Here is a 15,872-nt window from a genome sequence, read left to right as displayed (position 1 = left end):
CCCGTCTAAACGTTCCCATCGCTCAAGTGTTATTGATGAGCAACCGGCAGGTGCGCGTCGGCGACTGGGGCGTAAAAATGTCGTAAAACACATTGAGTGACGAGCAAATTGCCGCATAAATACAGAGCGTTTACCGTTTTATCTTCATTTGGAATGCATTGGAAGCTTTTTTAGTGGTGGGGGAAAGGCGCCCTAGACCTTTTTATATGGACCCTCCATTTACACAGTTGGACTGGTGAGCTACAACGTGCCTTTGCTCATAGAAAATACATCGTAGAATAAATATAGGCTTCCAGTCGGAGACATGGGGGGGGCTGTGCAAGTAGGAAGTAGGCTGGGGGTGAAATGGGGAGACCCCCGCAGTGCAGAGGATTGAAACTTCATTATCTTAACCCAGTATATAGTACCTGGATCGACTTTGACATATTTATAGTCTGATCCCGCTTCTTCTTCTTCTGTTTCTAGAGATTTTCCTCACAGAGTATAAATAGCAGGATAGATATCAAGATGTCAGTTTCATATTTTGATACGTGCCAAGAAGCTTTATAGTCGTGCTCCCCTGGAACGACAAGGGCGGGAAGGAGAATTTTTTTATATGATTGGGGAAAGTATTCGGGTTGATTTTTTTTTTAGGTCTGACTTGGAGGGAATGATGGGGGTGCTTGATCACAGCCAATCAGTTTTTATATGGATTCCAACTATCTTGGTAAAGTGTAAGGAAAACTCTCAATGGTGTTATAGTAACTTATTCAATTGTCTACTTATTGTCTATCGCTCTCAGTTGACTATGTTTTTTAACTCATTCAGTGCCATTGACGGCAATAGGCGATTGACTATCTCTTCTTATTGACTATGTTATATATTGCCATTCAGTCTGAGTATATCCATCTCTCCCAGTTGACTATGTTATATATTGCCATTCAGTCTGACTATATGGATTTCTCCCATTTGACTGTATTTTATTAACACATTCAGCACCATGGACAGCGATAGGCGATTTTCCATCTCTCCCAACTTAGATAAAATCAAACATCTTTCACCACACCCTTATCTCCGACCCATCACTCCAGATTTAATATCATAACACCTCATTTTTTTAGATAGAACCATGTAAAAAGAAGGCCAGAAACCCCCTCCCTCAACTCCACCATTGTTTCCAAGCAGATCCCAGCCATCTGCCATCCGCCGATCCCGATATCATAGCCATGTGCGGCGACACGTTACGTACAGTGGGAAATTAAAATGAAGGCGATCTCCCTCACCCCCCCACCACCCCTCACTCTGCTTTTCTCTGGGCCGATCCTCCCTCTCCCCTCAATCTCCTCACCCCCTTCCTCCCCCTCCACCGTCGTATCATCCTCACCCCCCTCCTCTCGGGTAATCAGCGCTCTCCCTCATTCCACGCGGAGACACATTGATCTGGCAGCACAAACCCACCCCCATCACCCCCTCCTCGCCCGCCGCATGCCTCCACACACACGTCCGCCGTCTTCTCACGCACATTAACACACGCGCATCGATCCGACCCGCAGGTCAAGTTCAATAGGAACAGCCTTTTTTTTTCCCTCCTCCCCCCTATATTTCACTCCCCTTTTCTTTTCGAATGCCACAATTGCAGAATTGACAAACTGCTTTTCGCCGGCACCCCCGTATTTATTCGTCAGAACACTTATCTCGCCGCAAACAAGTGCAATCAAAGCCACCAAAACATGAAAATACATGAAGCGGCCTGCAAAGGGCGCTGCGCTGAGAGAAAACATGCACAGATAGGCAAAAATATCAAAGTCTTGCCAATGCATGCTGGGATTGTTGAGAAAAGGGAATCCCACTTGAGTGAAATCCCTTTTTTTCTCCCCCCGTCTTCTTCCATTTCGCTGTAATTTTCTGCTCTTTTATGATGCCGGAGTAATTTATCCCTACGAGAGGGTGGCCCGCGAACGTGGGGGAGACAGAGAGAGAGGGGGGAGTCGTACATTTTGGCGCCACGCTCTGATTTAGCCGAGCAAATTTAATTTTGTTTGCTTTATGCAAGAGATAGAAAGAGGGAAGAGAAAAAAACCCACCAGGGTTTGTGTTGATTTCCACCGCAGGCAGAAGCGGCGCTAATGGGAGTTAGCGCCGCTCGCCGAATTAGCCTCATGCATATATTTAACGCCGACCTGCCGCACAAATTAGCCTGGCGGTTGGTACATGTAGCCTAGCACCTCTCCAGTGAGACTTGCAGATCTGAGCTGCAAATTAATTGGATAGGTTGTTTTTTTTTCATCTTTTGCTATCCTTCTAGCCAAAATGATGCTCTTTAAATTGCTGAAATGCAATTGAAATGCATGGAAAAAGGCGTGGAAAGCAGTCGGCGAAAGTAGTAGTTGACAGGCAAAAAACTGAGAAGCTGTTAGACTGTCAATAGAAGCTTTGACGTTTGGGTATCGGTCGGTAAACATGTTTTTTTTTTTTAAGGAGCTGTCATTTTGTGGGTGGCAGGACTTGTATGTTTGTTTTAGTCCTGTTGAAACCAGAAGTGGTAGTTAGTGAAAATGCAAGAGAGATGCTTATTTGAATTTGATCCCTGTTTTCTAGCCGTTTACGTATCATTGACTGTTTCTATTGGGTGAAAACTCAGTCGTTTGATCGCTTTTAGTCATTTATACAATTTTGTTTATGTTCATAGTAGTACCACATGATTTAAATATTGTTAATATTTTGATGACGTATAATACGATGGCAGGCAATGAGTTAACTTGACCAGAATTTTGAAATAAGTACACCTTATATTTACTCTGTATTGCATTTTAATCATACAAAAATAGCATGCAATTCACAGATTTGTCTATAATATGTATTCTTTTCAGCACTTATTTTTGAACATTTTATTTAGCCTGGCAGCCCACCAGGTCTGTAAACAAATCCTGCTTAAATGGGCACTAGGAACAATTAGAGAATATTTTAGTTTTGGATTATGAGTTTGTATTGTATTGATGGGCTAAAAATGGACTACCCCTGAAAGTACCCTTTTTTTAGCATGAGTTTTAGAATCATAACAAATAGAAGTGTGGTGGAAAAGGTGCTTAGTTACCCTCATAGTTGTCATCTTTAGCATTGATTTCCTCTTATTTTTTTCCAATTTAATCCCCTCTTTGTTGGTATGTGCCGTGGGAGGGCAAATGGAGGAGAATTGTCATAGCGCACATACACACACACACATACTAGTGTGTCCTCCATCGTCTGTGTCAAACCAATCAAAGATGGCAGCCATTTTGGTGCATCTATTAAACCCCCCTTACGGGTCCTCACAGGCCTCCTACGAGACGTACCTCGCCGGATCACGTAAGCGTCTTCAGAGAAGCTATAAAGAGATAAAGGGAGGCTCCCGAGCTCTTGAGCGAACGCTCGTAATTCACCAGCAGGTGTTTTCAGCCTCAGCAATGGCGTGTCATCTCTAGGTTGATATAAAAAGACAGTAGACGCGCGTGAGTCATATTTCTACAAAGCGGAAAATTGCCAGGCCTTGTGTCGTTCGACTTTTGCGGGTAAAAACTCTCAAACGGGGGGTAGGGCGGGCGCAGGTAAGTCGTTAAACCTACTTGAAAGCAAGCGAGACCCGATCGATCGTCCCGGCCTGAGCGGGGGGATTAAAATAAGGCTAAGTCTGTTCCCGATCAATACTGATGGCTAACCCCGGGGTTAAAACACGAGTAAATCTCCATACGTGTCCGTACACAAGTCGACGGCGTGGCCTCTGCGGCAGATCATTCCGCACGCCGCCACGCCAACGGACACACGTGGCGTCCACGCGGTACGCCAACGATTGGCTGTTGCCACGTACGGTGGATGGACACAACAAATGAGTTCATCGTTTAGAAAAATCAATCAGGGGTTGGATTGTGCGCGCCGTCAAATTGGAGACCATTTTGGAAGGGAAATAATAGCAACAGGAAAGACTAGTTTCTTGTACTTTTAAATGATCGGCTATAGTTTGCTCATTTGTGCGTAGAAGGGTTATATTTATATTTAAACTTAATGAATTATGCTTAATTGAAATTGCCGTATGTTTTAGGAATCATGAACAACTAGTATTTGGTTACAAGATCATAGCGTAACGATTTTTCGTCCAATAATGCAATAGTTTAATGCTGCACTCCAACTCATTGTACTTATCCTTTTTTGTTGAATCTGTAAGGCCACTGGGAGGCAGTATCGTCATGTTTTGTTGTTATAGATACACCTGTAATATTCAGTTTTATATTGTAGTTAATTGTAGATTTAAACAAACATACTGTATATTGAAAACTCAATATTTTCAGACCTTATCATGTATTTGTGACCACAGCAGTTAAACATAATATGGTGGTATTGCTTTGCCCGTGAAGTTTTGGGGGGTGCTGGGGTTTTAGCCAAACGCCGGCCGGCATTTGGGGGGCGACGGACGTGTGTAGATTGTGATTACGGGGGCGAGTGTGGGCAAGAGCTGGACGCTGACGGCCAAAGGCTCTTCAGTGTGTTTTCTATTCAACCTTAAGTCCTCTAAAACCTCCTCATCTCTTCTGAGTGCGGCACACTGAGATGTGATCTAATACCGAGTGCCACAAGAGTGTGTGCTGGCTGGCTGGCTGGCCCATGTCTGTGTGTCTTTGAGTCTTTGATGAGACCCCCGCTGATGTGTGTGTGCATGCTCAGCTTCATCCCTCAAGGGTTGTTTGGGGTATTCTTCACAGGTTTTTCCCTTTTGGGGAGACTCCACAGAGGGGGTGAGGTAGGGAGTTCTCCGGGCTTTGCATTCACATGTAATTAGTAGTCACAAAGGCACGGTTAAAGCTGGAATCCTCCAAGCTGCACTCTGGCTTTGATTGTGAGGGCCAGCTGTGGTGGAATGGCCATTATCTCTATAAAAGAACCCCCACCCTTGGGCTAGCTGAGCAGACCCCTTGCTCCAGTTAGCTTGGCGTTCGGGTTCCCACAGGGGGAGGGACACAAAAAATAAAGCCCAAACCCCCTAAAAATGCTGCTTTCTTACAGTAAGAGATCCAGATGAATATTAAGAGGACCTCCAAGGCCACCATAGTCTGTTTTTTTGTACAGCGAACTGATGTGTGTTTTTTTGGTGAGGAGAATGTAATATCACCATGTTGTTTGGATGTTGTAGTCACAAAACTGCAGTTTTCTTGGTGAATCAGACGTTGTGGTCATGTGATGTGACATAATGGAGGTTTTTGAAGAATATTTTAATATAGGGAGAAAAAAAACAACTATAATTTTCCGATTAAGACATTTTGCATGTTAAACTGCATTTGTTAACGTAAAACCGAGACTGGACTATAAATGGCAGGTGTTGAAGTATAATGGGATGTTTAATAGGATTTTTTGGGCTATTTTTCTTTAGATTATGTTGTTGTTTGTAGTTTTTTAACTCCAATAACTCCCATTGACAAATATAGGCATCAATTGTATTTAAACTGGCATTTGAGTGATTACTTTTCTCCCAACTTAAAATGAATTAAATGTTTATCGTCATCAATGGCAACCTCTTTTAGTGACTACTTAAAAATACATTTAAAAACAAATGCGTAAAATCTATTTTTAGTGCCGCCTTGAGCTACTTTTAATTTCCCATAATCACTACAAACTGTAGCCAGTTCATTAAATAAAAAAACTTAAAATTAAGCCACTATGCTTTCTTAGCCCAATTTGCAAAGTTGTTGTTGTTGTTGCTGTTGTGTATAGTGTTACATTTTAATCATAAACGTCCGACAAACAGTTCGGGGACACTTAGGCCCATTAGCCTTGTGTAGAAATTGAATCTTCCCAGCAATTGGGGCCATTTAATTAGTGTTAATTTAACGCTCAGATTCTCCGTCAGCTACTCTCGGACGCAACAACAACAGGCGGAGACGACGTGTGTGTGTGTGTGTGCGTACATTGTGTTTTGACATCACAGTCAGTCCTTTGACTGGAATTAACGGCGACCTCCTCGCCGTGTAAGAAGCAGGATTCGCATCGTTTACGCGTTATTAAGTCCCCTAATTGGGCAGCCAGTAGTTTGCATATTAGCCTATTAGGCTAATATGTTTTGCTCCTCTCGGCTGCACGGCCCCCGCCAGAGCCCCCCGGCGACACATTTGGCGATTCGGGGAATTACGCTCTAATCGTAAAGTAGTGTTCTTTTGATTCCCCCCCCCCCCCACCACACCCCTCCACAATTCAGTTCCATCTTCGCCTCCATTTGATTTAACACGTTTATTAATTAGGCCTTCCCGTGTTAGTCCTCGTTTTGCATCAGCCGGGCAAAGTTTTATTGCTGTTGACGCGTGTCGCTGACTGAATAATATGGCTTCTCCTCTGTCAAGGTTAAATTGGAGATTTATTCTTTCGTCCTCTGGGATTCGACCAACCTCGTCGTATTTCCTATGTTTTGCTTTTAGTGCTTTGGTTTTTATGTATTTTGGACTTTTTTGGATAGTGTTTGAGGTGGTTTTTAGTTGAGGGTGTAATGGTATATCACTTGGTTTAGTAATGGTGTCATCCATTGAAATGGGAAATATCTTTTAGAAGTACTTTTTTTTGGCTTATATTGTTCATACTATTATCTCAAATAGGTCAGAGGGCATTGAATTAAATATTGGGAGATGTTGTCATCTTGGCTAGTGTTGATATTGTTGTAAAATTGGCAATTTGTAGTGGTTTTAAATCAGTTTTATGACTTTTAGCTCCAAATTATGACTCTGAAATCATACTTATTCAGATAATAATACTTATACAGAAAAGGAATCAGCTCACAATAAAAATAACAAACTATTTTTTATCATTTTGAGGTTGGACTTGTCATATATTCTTTATCCTCTATGTGAAACGACCAACCCATCCATTTGGACTGGACTGCAGTTTATGGCACTTTTAGGACCTTTATTTATAGTGATTTTGTTGACGCTTTTTCCCATTTGTACCATAATATTGAGAGGGTCCGATTTAGTTCCAAAACAAATGCAGGCATTGCAGCAACTCCCTCCCTCTCGCTCAACCCTTTCTCTTTTTCTTCTTCTGTGGGCTTAGCCAAACAACAGCATGCCTCCATCCCAAAGTTTAGCCAACAAGCAGGTGGAGGAGGGCAACATAGGCTTTGGGTTCTCCATTCTGTTTTAGCCCCCTCATTGCCCTCTGCAAACACTAGCCCCCTCCTCTTCATGGCTTGATCCCCCGCTATTATTTGTCCCGAGCGCACGGCCCCCAACGGGCCCTTTTGGAAGGCGGCAAAAAAAAAGAAGAAGAAGACGAAGAGCGATTGCAGCTGTGACGTGGGCGTTGTTGTTCCATTCAGCGCCCTCGCCATGGCAACGGGGCAAAAGGCCTTTGCAAGCATGCGGCTAGGCGCTCTGGACAGCGTGGCCAGCTGGAAGTTTTGCTGATGAAATGGCCCCTATATTCCTTTAGGGATGACTCGTTTAGTTTCAATTAATACCGTTAAACAGAGAGAAGTAAAAATGACTTAAAATGAGGCTTTGGACTTGTTAAACATGGAACAAATGGATAAAGTATAACTTTTTTACTATGGATTGTCAGTAACTGTTGCTTAAAATTTTAAAAATGGTTATCTTAAAAATTTATGCAAAATATGTGACATCTAGGAAGATATTATAACCATTATTGTTTATAGAAATTAGAAATAGAGGGCCTAAAATAGAGCTTAATTGCTGTACACATTGGTGCCTTGTTATTGCAAAATATTCATCTACTCAACAAAAATATAATAATAATGTGTTAATTCCATTAGGTGAACTACTTGAGAACACAGCTCAAAATCCATATGCTTAAAAATACTACTAGTTAAAAGTACTACTACTTTTCCATCTACTCACATATCATTAAGGCAAAAACTTAATGTATTTTTTTATGTTGTGTAGATGTTATTTTGGATATGTCAATGCCAGTTAAGGAGTACAAGGAATGAATATTTTTTTAAAATATGTGAATGGGAAAAATTAACATATAGGGAAGTATAGATCCTTAAACGCTGAGCCCAAAAAGTGATTGACGGGTGATTAATCTCAGCGGCGACGCATGAATGAGAGCGACTGTGGCGCGTGTTTACACTCTGCCTCCGCCGTAGTGAGCTCCGGCACCACGCCGCGGGACCGCTCGTAGTATCGCGGGGGCCGAGGGGACGGGACGAGGGGGGCTCGCGCACAATCTCCCGTGACCAATGAGCGGGGTGCTGTCAGGGGTAACCGCACGTGTCAGCCACTCTCGGCCAATAAAGAGCGGAGCGAGGCGGACCACAGGTGCGCGCCTCTGCGTCCCCTTGGCACGGAGCCCCGGAGATGCTGGAGAGAGACGGCTGGCTGCCCCGTGGCGCGCACCGCTCTCCCGTCAAAGGCAGCCCGATCCCCCCTCCTGCTCGCCACTCGGGCGGCCATGGCCACCGCCACGTCCAACCACTTTAGCGTGCTCGGCAGCCCCGGCAGCTCTCCGCCGCCGCCGCAGCCGCAGCCGCAGCAGCAGCAATCGGAGCCCGGGACCATGCAGCAACAGCAACAGCAGCAGCAGCAGTACAGGGACGCGCACGCCCTGCTCCACGGCGACTACGGCGCGCACCCGCTCAGCCACGCGCATCAGTGGATCGCCGCGCTGTCTCATCACGGAGACGCCGGGCCCCCGTGGCCCTCCAGCCCACTCGGGGAGCAGGACGTCAAGCCCGTATTGCAGCAGCGTGAAGGAGACCGCGCGGAAGAGCTGCGCGAGTCTAGCGGCGGCGGCGGCGGCGACGCGCAGCAGCCGACACCGCGACACCCCCACCAGTCCGTGCATCACGACGCCAGAGCATGGCGCGCCGGCAGCGCCGCCATGGCGACGTCTGAGGGCCAGGGTCTACTCTACGCGCAGTTCGGCATGATGCCCGGCGGCGGCGGGGAGTCGGGCGGTATGCTTCATCACCCTCACGCGCACCACCACCCCTTGGCTCGGGACGACGAGCAGCACTCGCACAGCCCGCAACTGAGCGACCACGGAGGCGGGTCCACGCAAGCGGCGTCGGCGCCGCAGCATCACCAGGACCACTCGGACGAGGACACGCCGACCTCGGACGAACTGGAGCAGTTTGCCAAGCAGTTTAAGCAACGGCGCATCAAACTGGGCTTCACCCAGGCCGACGTGGGTCTTGCCCTGGGGACCCTGTACGGCAATGTCTTCTCACAAACCACCATCTGCAGGTTCGAGGCTCTGCAGCTGAGCTTCAAGAACATGTGCAAGCTCAAACCGCTGCTAAACAAGTGGCTGGAGGAAGCCGACTCCACCTCGGGGAGCCCCACCAGCCTGGACAAGATCGCCGCGCAGGGCCGCAAGAGGAAAAAGAGGACCTCCATCGAGGTGGGCGTCAAGGGGGCTCTGGAAAGCCACTTCCTCAAGTGCCCCAAACCCGGCGCCGCCGAGATCAACTCTCTCGCCGACAGCCTACAACTGGAAAAGGAGGTGGTCCGGGTCTGGTTCTGCAACCGCCGGCAGAAGGAAAAGCGCATGACGCCCGTTGGGGGGGGCCCACCAGGCGGCGACGACGTCTACGGGGACAGCCCCCCGCACCACGGCGCTCAGACCCCGGTGCAGTGACCGGCATCCAGAGCCGGGCTACAAGGGGAGGGGGATTGACTGGATTTACAGTGCGGATGGAGCTCTCCCCCATCACTGCAATGGGGGGCATTCCGCAAACTCTTCCTTCCTTCCTTCGTCTTCATTCTTAACAGCGGACGTGGCCAGACGCCTTTTTTTGTGCGTGGCTCTGCACGCGGAGGGGGGAAAAAAGAAAGACGGCGTCGGAGCGGGACGTGCCCCCGCGCGGGCTGGAGGAACCGCAGTGAGGCGAAAGTGGGGGAATAAACGCCATCTTTGCGGGGGAACAAAAGCAACAGGGCTGCCTGCGTACTCTCCTTCGTACAAGTGAACCAGCAACAGCGCTCTTATTATTATTATTATTATCATCAGCATCGTGGTTATTATTGTTATTATTCCATCGTGTCGCTTTTGGCTGTTTTGCATTTCTGGGTTTAACCCGTTGTAGGGCGCTCCTCCCTACACGCCCTTGACAGCAATAGACGTCCAATCCGAGTTTAGAGGAGTTAAATACCACAAAAACTTATTTTTTAACTTATATTTTACTAATTTTGGCCTGGTGGTACATATGTGTTTTTATTTTAATCATTTTGGCTGATTTAGGCCTTACTTGAATACCAAATGTTAATATTTTGGTATTTCATGTGATCTATAAGCTCATATGTTTTATTTTAATGAACATAAATAGTCACTAAATATAAATATGTCAACTTTTGACAAGCCAGCAACATCCATCCCTTTTAAATATGTATTTTTTAAATCATTTTCAACCAATTGTTTAATTTACTCTTATTTCAGAAGCATTAGTTAATGATAAACTATTTTGACCAACATAAATAATATGATCTCCTCAATCATAACAATAAGAAAAGGAATTTTACAATAATAACAACAATAATAATGATGATAATAATAATAGAACGCCTTTTGTCTGTTTGTTATTTCTGTACTTTTTTCTGTGAGACTCCAAAAGCAATCCAGCTCATTTATGCCTTCTTCTCCTATGAAGATGGAGGACATATTTCATGAATTTAAAAGAAAATATTTAAAAATAAGCTGAATCGGACTGTCCATCCATTCAGCCTCGTTTGTGGGATGTATTTCATTCGTTTATTTGTTTTTGTACAGGAAACGTTTTGTATATTTGTCAGTCTGTGCCAACACACACACACACACACTTATACACACACATATACACAAATATTAATGTGCTACTTTACTGTGATTTTCATAAGCATTAAATATGGAAACTCAGACTTAGCTTGAGGTCCAAGTCGTCTTTTCAACACGTCAAATGACGTCAAAAAAGCTCTGAATGTATTAACGGAATTTTCCCAGCAATGTTTTTTATATTAATTTTCATGATGGAAATGGGAATAATAAATATTGTAAGAGGGGGATTGTTTTTTTTTAATGTTTTTTTGTTTTGTATAGTCCTCAATGCTGAATTTGAGTTTCTGCCGAATGAATTCACACAAAAACCAAAAGGAAAGATTTATTGACCTAAAATCTGTGACAAAGAAGAACACAAAAAAACGAACAAAAAACGAACAAAAAAAAAACAAAGAAACAAATCGACAATTGCACAATTTCTACATGCTTTTTTGTCATTAAATCCTATTTGTTTTCTATAAAAAATAGTCTGTGGTTTATTTTTAAATTTGCAATTAATATTTTGTCAGAAAAGTTTTAAATAACGACATCATGATGTACTTTTTTAACGAATTTACATTGGAAATGTTCATTTATCTAAATTCTGCCTTTTAGGACATTGTTAAAAATGCTTTAAAAAAATCTGTAACCTGTTTTGACATAAGAGCAAATTTTTGTTCATTTATGTCTAAAGAGGTTCCAGTAAAAAGTCCATATTTTCCTGCAATTGTTAAAATTCTGACGTATTTCCGTTTGACTCATCTTGTCGTCTTATCCCATTACGTCATAGATTCTGCAAGGAGTCAGCAGCGACCAGCGCCACCTGATGGAAGACCAAGATACACATTTTGTAAGTTTTTACATTTTAGTTCAACATTAAATCATACATACATAGATTTTTTTTAGCCGCCATTGAAGGTGAAAGACAATTCCCTTCTTATTCCAATACACTGAAACAGGATCTGGCAACCCAACAGTCTTAAAACTACGATTAAATTCATGTCATATTTTGATAAATAGCTTTGTGCAGAGGATAAAGATAATACAAAACACAGGCATAAAATTACACATTTTTATTCAGTTATTTCTACATACTTTCAGAACATTTACGTCATGATGCACACTTTTTTTTAACATTTAGTTGGATTTCCCGATGATTAATGTACTTTCCGCTCTTTATTTACATTTTGCGCGATGATATAATGCACATAACTTTGAACAAGACACTTTCATAATGATTTTTCTATAATCTACAAGCAGAATAGTTCCATTTTTTTTTTTTTTGCTGCCCATAACACAATTTTCCATTGAAACACAAATAAATCCAAAAAATACATTTGGGAAATTTGACAAAAGGTTTTGAAAATACTTTTTACAGTGCACTTCAAATAAATAGACAACAAAATATAAATACATTAGGCCTAATGTGAAAAGGTAAGGCAAGAATAAATCAAGTAAACTCCCCCCAAAAATTGAAATATGGCTATTTAAAAGTTTTCAATTTGGAAATAAAGTCGTGTACATCTGCTGAGTGACAGAAGCACAAAACGACTTTTTGTCAATATGACATTTTTAGTTAGTTAAACTAGCTTTTTGTTGTTTTTTACTGAATGTCACAATAAAAATTAAACAATCACAATTTGGATCAATAACTTGTACATCTTTCTACGCTGAAAGAAACAAAAACAAAACATAAGAGCATAGCATAAAAGCATAACATAAAAGCATAACATAAAGGCATAACATAAAAGCATAACATAAAAGCATAACATAAAAGCATAACTTAAAAACAAACATAAAAATTAAAATTTAAGCCCTAATAAGACCACACTTAAATTAATTTAATTCCCATTTGAGGCCAAATTTCATAACTAACTTTACAAATGGAGCCTAATTTAAATTTCAATATTAAAAACAAATAAATACTTCATTAAAAAAATAACTGTTTTTCCTCTCCAAATTAAAAGAATCTGAGTCAATATTGATGATCATTTTCTTTCAAAATGGAACAACAGAAAGGGGCTTTTTTATATTTGCAGACTAACAATACTATGTATGATTATATACATACATATATCAAGCTGATATGTATATGTATACACATGTTTATATATATATATCGATGGATATATAAATTTATGTATTTACACTGATGAGCGTGTCGATATGAAGGACATCATTGACACATAATGGTGCACAAAATGTCATTTCCCCCCCAACCAGCGCCATGTTTTTTTTTTTGGTCAACACTTAAGTGGCTCCATGTCAGAGTACTCTGTATCCATGTCCGAGTCGTACAACGACATCCCCGTAGGGTCGCTAACGGGCGACTCGGCCCGCGTGGGTTCCGTGCGGGCCGAGCGCGCGTCCTCATCCGGGGAGCTGTCCGTGCCAGAGTAGTGTCCGAGGTCAGAGGGCGAGGCGCCGCTGTCGGACGCCTCGTCGCCACGGAAACGCAAGTCTTCCAAATCCACAAACCATTCGGGCCAGAAGCGGCGGCGAATTCGCTCGCAGTACATGGCCAGGTTGATGAGCTCCCCTAAAAGGCAAAATGAATGTTAAAAAAGTAAGAGTGGCAAGACCAATGTCGTTGACCCCTTACCTTTGATGAGCTGTTCAGCTCGTGTCCCAGGGAGGGTCCACATGGCGGGCGCCAGGTGTCCAAACACTGTGGCGTCCACGGTGGAAATCTTGGCGCCCATCAGGTACTTCTTTTTACCTTAAAAAACACAAGAAAGGATCATAGGATGTAACTACCCATGATCATTTACTGCCAATACCCCCCACACCCCTTGTCAAAATAGATTGAATGTCTGCAAAGTCAGGACTCATCATTTACTTTCTTGGACCGCACAAAAAAATGCAGCGGGCCAGATTTGGCCCCCGTGCCACCACTTGGACGCCATGGAAGTCAATGTACCTCCATTCCAATGACCTCTATTGACCTCCATGACCACTATGGCTACGTCCTCTTGGCCGAAGAGTCTTTAGACTTCAATATTATGATTGGAAAATATTTATATCATATTTCCAATTGTTTCCATGACATTGTTTAATATCCATTATTAGCATGACTTAAAAGATGCTGATAAAAACCTGCCCCCTGCCCAAATGTTATTCACCTAGCAACGTGGCCAGTGTCCGCATGTCCTTCTCCATCATGTCGTAGACTTGCTCTTTGGAGAAGCGTCCCATCCCATGGCCGTACATCTCTCGCCGGACGATACCGCCGGTCACATGACTCAGGATCCACTTGAGTGCCTGGCTCAGTGGCCCGCTCACGGACAGCATCTTCCTAGTCTCCTCCAAGTTGTCCACCCACTGGCAATAAGCCACCGTCCTGCAACAGGACGTTTTTCCTTTTTAAAACCCACCAAACTGACATTCCGCCACTCACCAGTAAAAGTGCTCCTCCACCATTTTGGAGACGGCACGAGACACGGCCTTCTCCCTCGGCGTCAAGCTCTGATCCAGATTGACGCCCAGATGTTGGTCCAAGAAGTCGATGATGAAGTCGGAACCGCAGGCCCTCTGGTGGTTGTACTCCATCCACGGCATCTTGCCCAGTGGCGACAGCTTCCCATCGAAGTAGTTCTGAATGTCGACGTGGGCTTTTTAGCCTTCCCAAATAGTTTTATTCCGAAAAAAAAAGAATACAAACCCGGTAGGGTAGGTCCACCATACGGAGGTAGGTCTCCGTCTTTAGGCAGAAGGGGGACAGCGACGGGGCTCCGCTTTTGGGTCGGGAGAACTGGTGCAGAATGATGGCATCACTGGAGTCCAACTCTTCCTCTTTTCTGTAAGCAGAAAAGGGACATTTGGACCACCCTGGACCCTCTTTAGCTTGTCAGAAATGACGTCACAACAATTTTGGGCCTTCCACGTCCTCATGTAGTCTCAAAAAAAGGAAACAGACCCCAAACTTACCCTCAATACGAATGCTAAATTAAAATGCTCGTTCAAAAAGTCCCTCCACATTTTCAGTTCAAATCACCCATGATAAAAATATACTATAATATGACCTCACATGGCCAAACAAGAATATATTTGGCCATGCATTTTTTTAACACCCATTAACTTAAAGTGTTATGCACGTGCTTATTATGTAGGGGGGTTCCGTTACGTCACAACCGCCCACTGACGAGTCCATATTCTCCACGCAGTCTCCTCTTTCACCCCGCCCAACCTTGGCGACATTAAGTAATAACACCCCCCCTCCCCTCCCACCATCCCATCATCCCATCCCCCCGCCATAGTTACCTGATGGCCAGCAATTCGTGCAGCAAATAGGCAGCAGCGGCTAGCAAGGCCCCCCCGGTCAGATAAAGCGTCTTCCGCCACCACGAGTCGGAGCCAAAAGCCGACATGATGGCGCCGCGCTGGCCGCCAAGTGGGAGGGCAACGATAGCCCCATAAAACGGCGTCCCCCCACCACCACCACCGGCCGAGACGCCCTGGCTCCGGCCGAGGTCAAGCGCGCACGAGCGCGTCCAAGCAAGGCCCACTTGCCAGCAGCAGCAACTGCAGCGCATCCTGGGGGCCGTCGGCGGCCGCTTTTCGCCTGGCCGTCGGCCTCATGGGTGCCGCGGCGTCGGGCCGACGGTCACGACGAGCAACCCGGCCGCGGATGGTACCCGCAGCGGGCTCCTCAGCATCCTCCGTGCTCCCCCTCCCCTTCCTCCTTCCTCTCCTTCTCGTCCTCTTCCAAGTGGGCGTCAGTGTAAATTTACATGGTGGTGCTTCCGGTAGGGACTTTAACAATAAAGCTCCAACCTGATCAGCTACACACAGTCATGAAGCATATAGGTGTCTTAACAATGCCTATTTGATGACATAGTATAGTAAGACTTTATTTCTTTAAAAATGACATAGTATAGTAAGGCTTTATTTCTTAAAACATGACAGTATAGTAAGGTTTTTTCTTAAACAACTACATTGTATAATTAGACTTAAAAAGTTATTATTATTATTAAAGCAATGAGGAGACATTGAACAACGCTGTACTATAAACATTTTCTGTAATGAACCTGAAACTAATGAAAGAGTCTACGATAATAAAAATCCTTGATCATTATGTAAAAAAAAAAGAACACAGAGTTATTGTTGGGTTTCTTTTTTAATGAATTATA

General features: G+C 44.0%; 2 protein-coding genes and 1 long non-coding RNA gene across 3 annotated transcripts in view; 2 read left to right on the top strand and 1 right to left on the bottom strand.

The window, feature by feature from the left end:
- The window catches only part of LOC144185836 (uncharacterized), a 28,094-nt gene extending 16,248 nt beyond the window's left edge, over positions 1 to 11,846 (top strand). Inside the window, exon 3 of the long non-coding RNA XR_013324812.1 lies at positions 11,534 to 11,846. This is a non-coding gene — a long non-coding RNA (uncharacterized LOC144185836). The remainder of the gene's footprint in view (positions 1 to 11,533) is intronic.
- On the top strand, positions 8,192 to 10,117 carry pou3f2a (POU class 3 homeobox 2a). The gene is given in 2 exon segments (XM_077709661.1): positions 8,192 to 8,339; positions 8,342 to 10,117. Coding segments are annotated over 2 exon segments (1,398 nt in total). The 3' UTR covers positions 9,592 to 10,117.
- Positions 11,796 to 15,446, bottom strand: faxca (failed axon connections homolog, metaxin like GST domain containing a). The gene is made up of 6 exons (XM_077710504.1): positions 15,004 to 15,446; positions 14,405 to 14,540; positions 14,141 to 14,337; positions 13,866 to 14,083; positions 13,346 to 13,462; positions 11,796 to 13,282 (listed from the first exon to the last, which is right to left on the bottom strand). Exons 1-6 carry the CDS (start codon positions 15,273 to 15,275, stop codon positions 12,987 to 12,989), a joined length of 1,236 nt encoding a protein of 411 aa, XP_077566630.1. The 5' UTR covers positions 15,276 to 15,446; the 3' UTR covers positions 11,796 to 12,986.
- Between the last annotated feature and the right edge of the window lie 426 nt (positions 15,447 to 15,872).

The sequence above is a fragment of the Stigmatopora nigra genome, chromosome 2 (genome assembly GCF_051989575.1).
Source record: "Stigmatopora nigra isolate UIUO_SnigA chromosome 2, RoL_Snig_1.1, whole genome shotgun sequence".
In the NCBI taxonomy this organism is placed as follows: domain Eukaryota; kingdom Metazoa; phylum Chordata; class Actinopteri; order Syngnathiformes; family Syngnathidae; genus Stigmatopora; species Stigmatopora nigra.
Note: the sequence above shows the minus strand (reverse complement) of the source record. Positions and strands in the feature narration are given on the sequence as shown.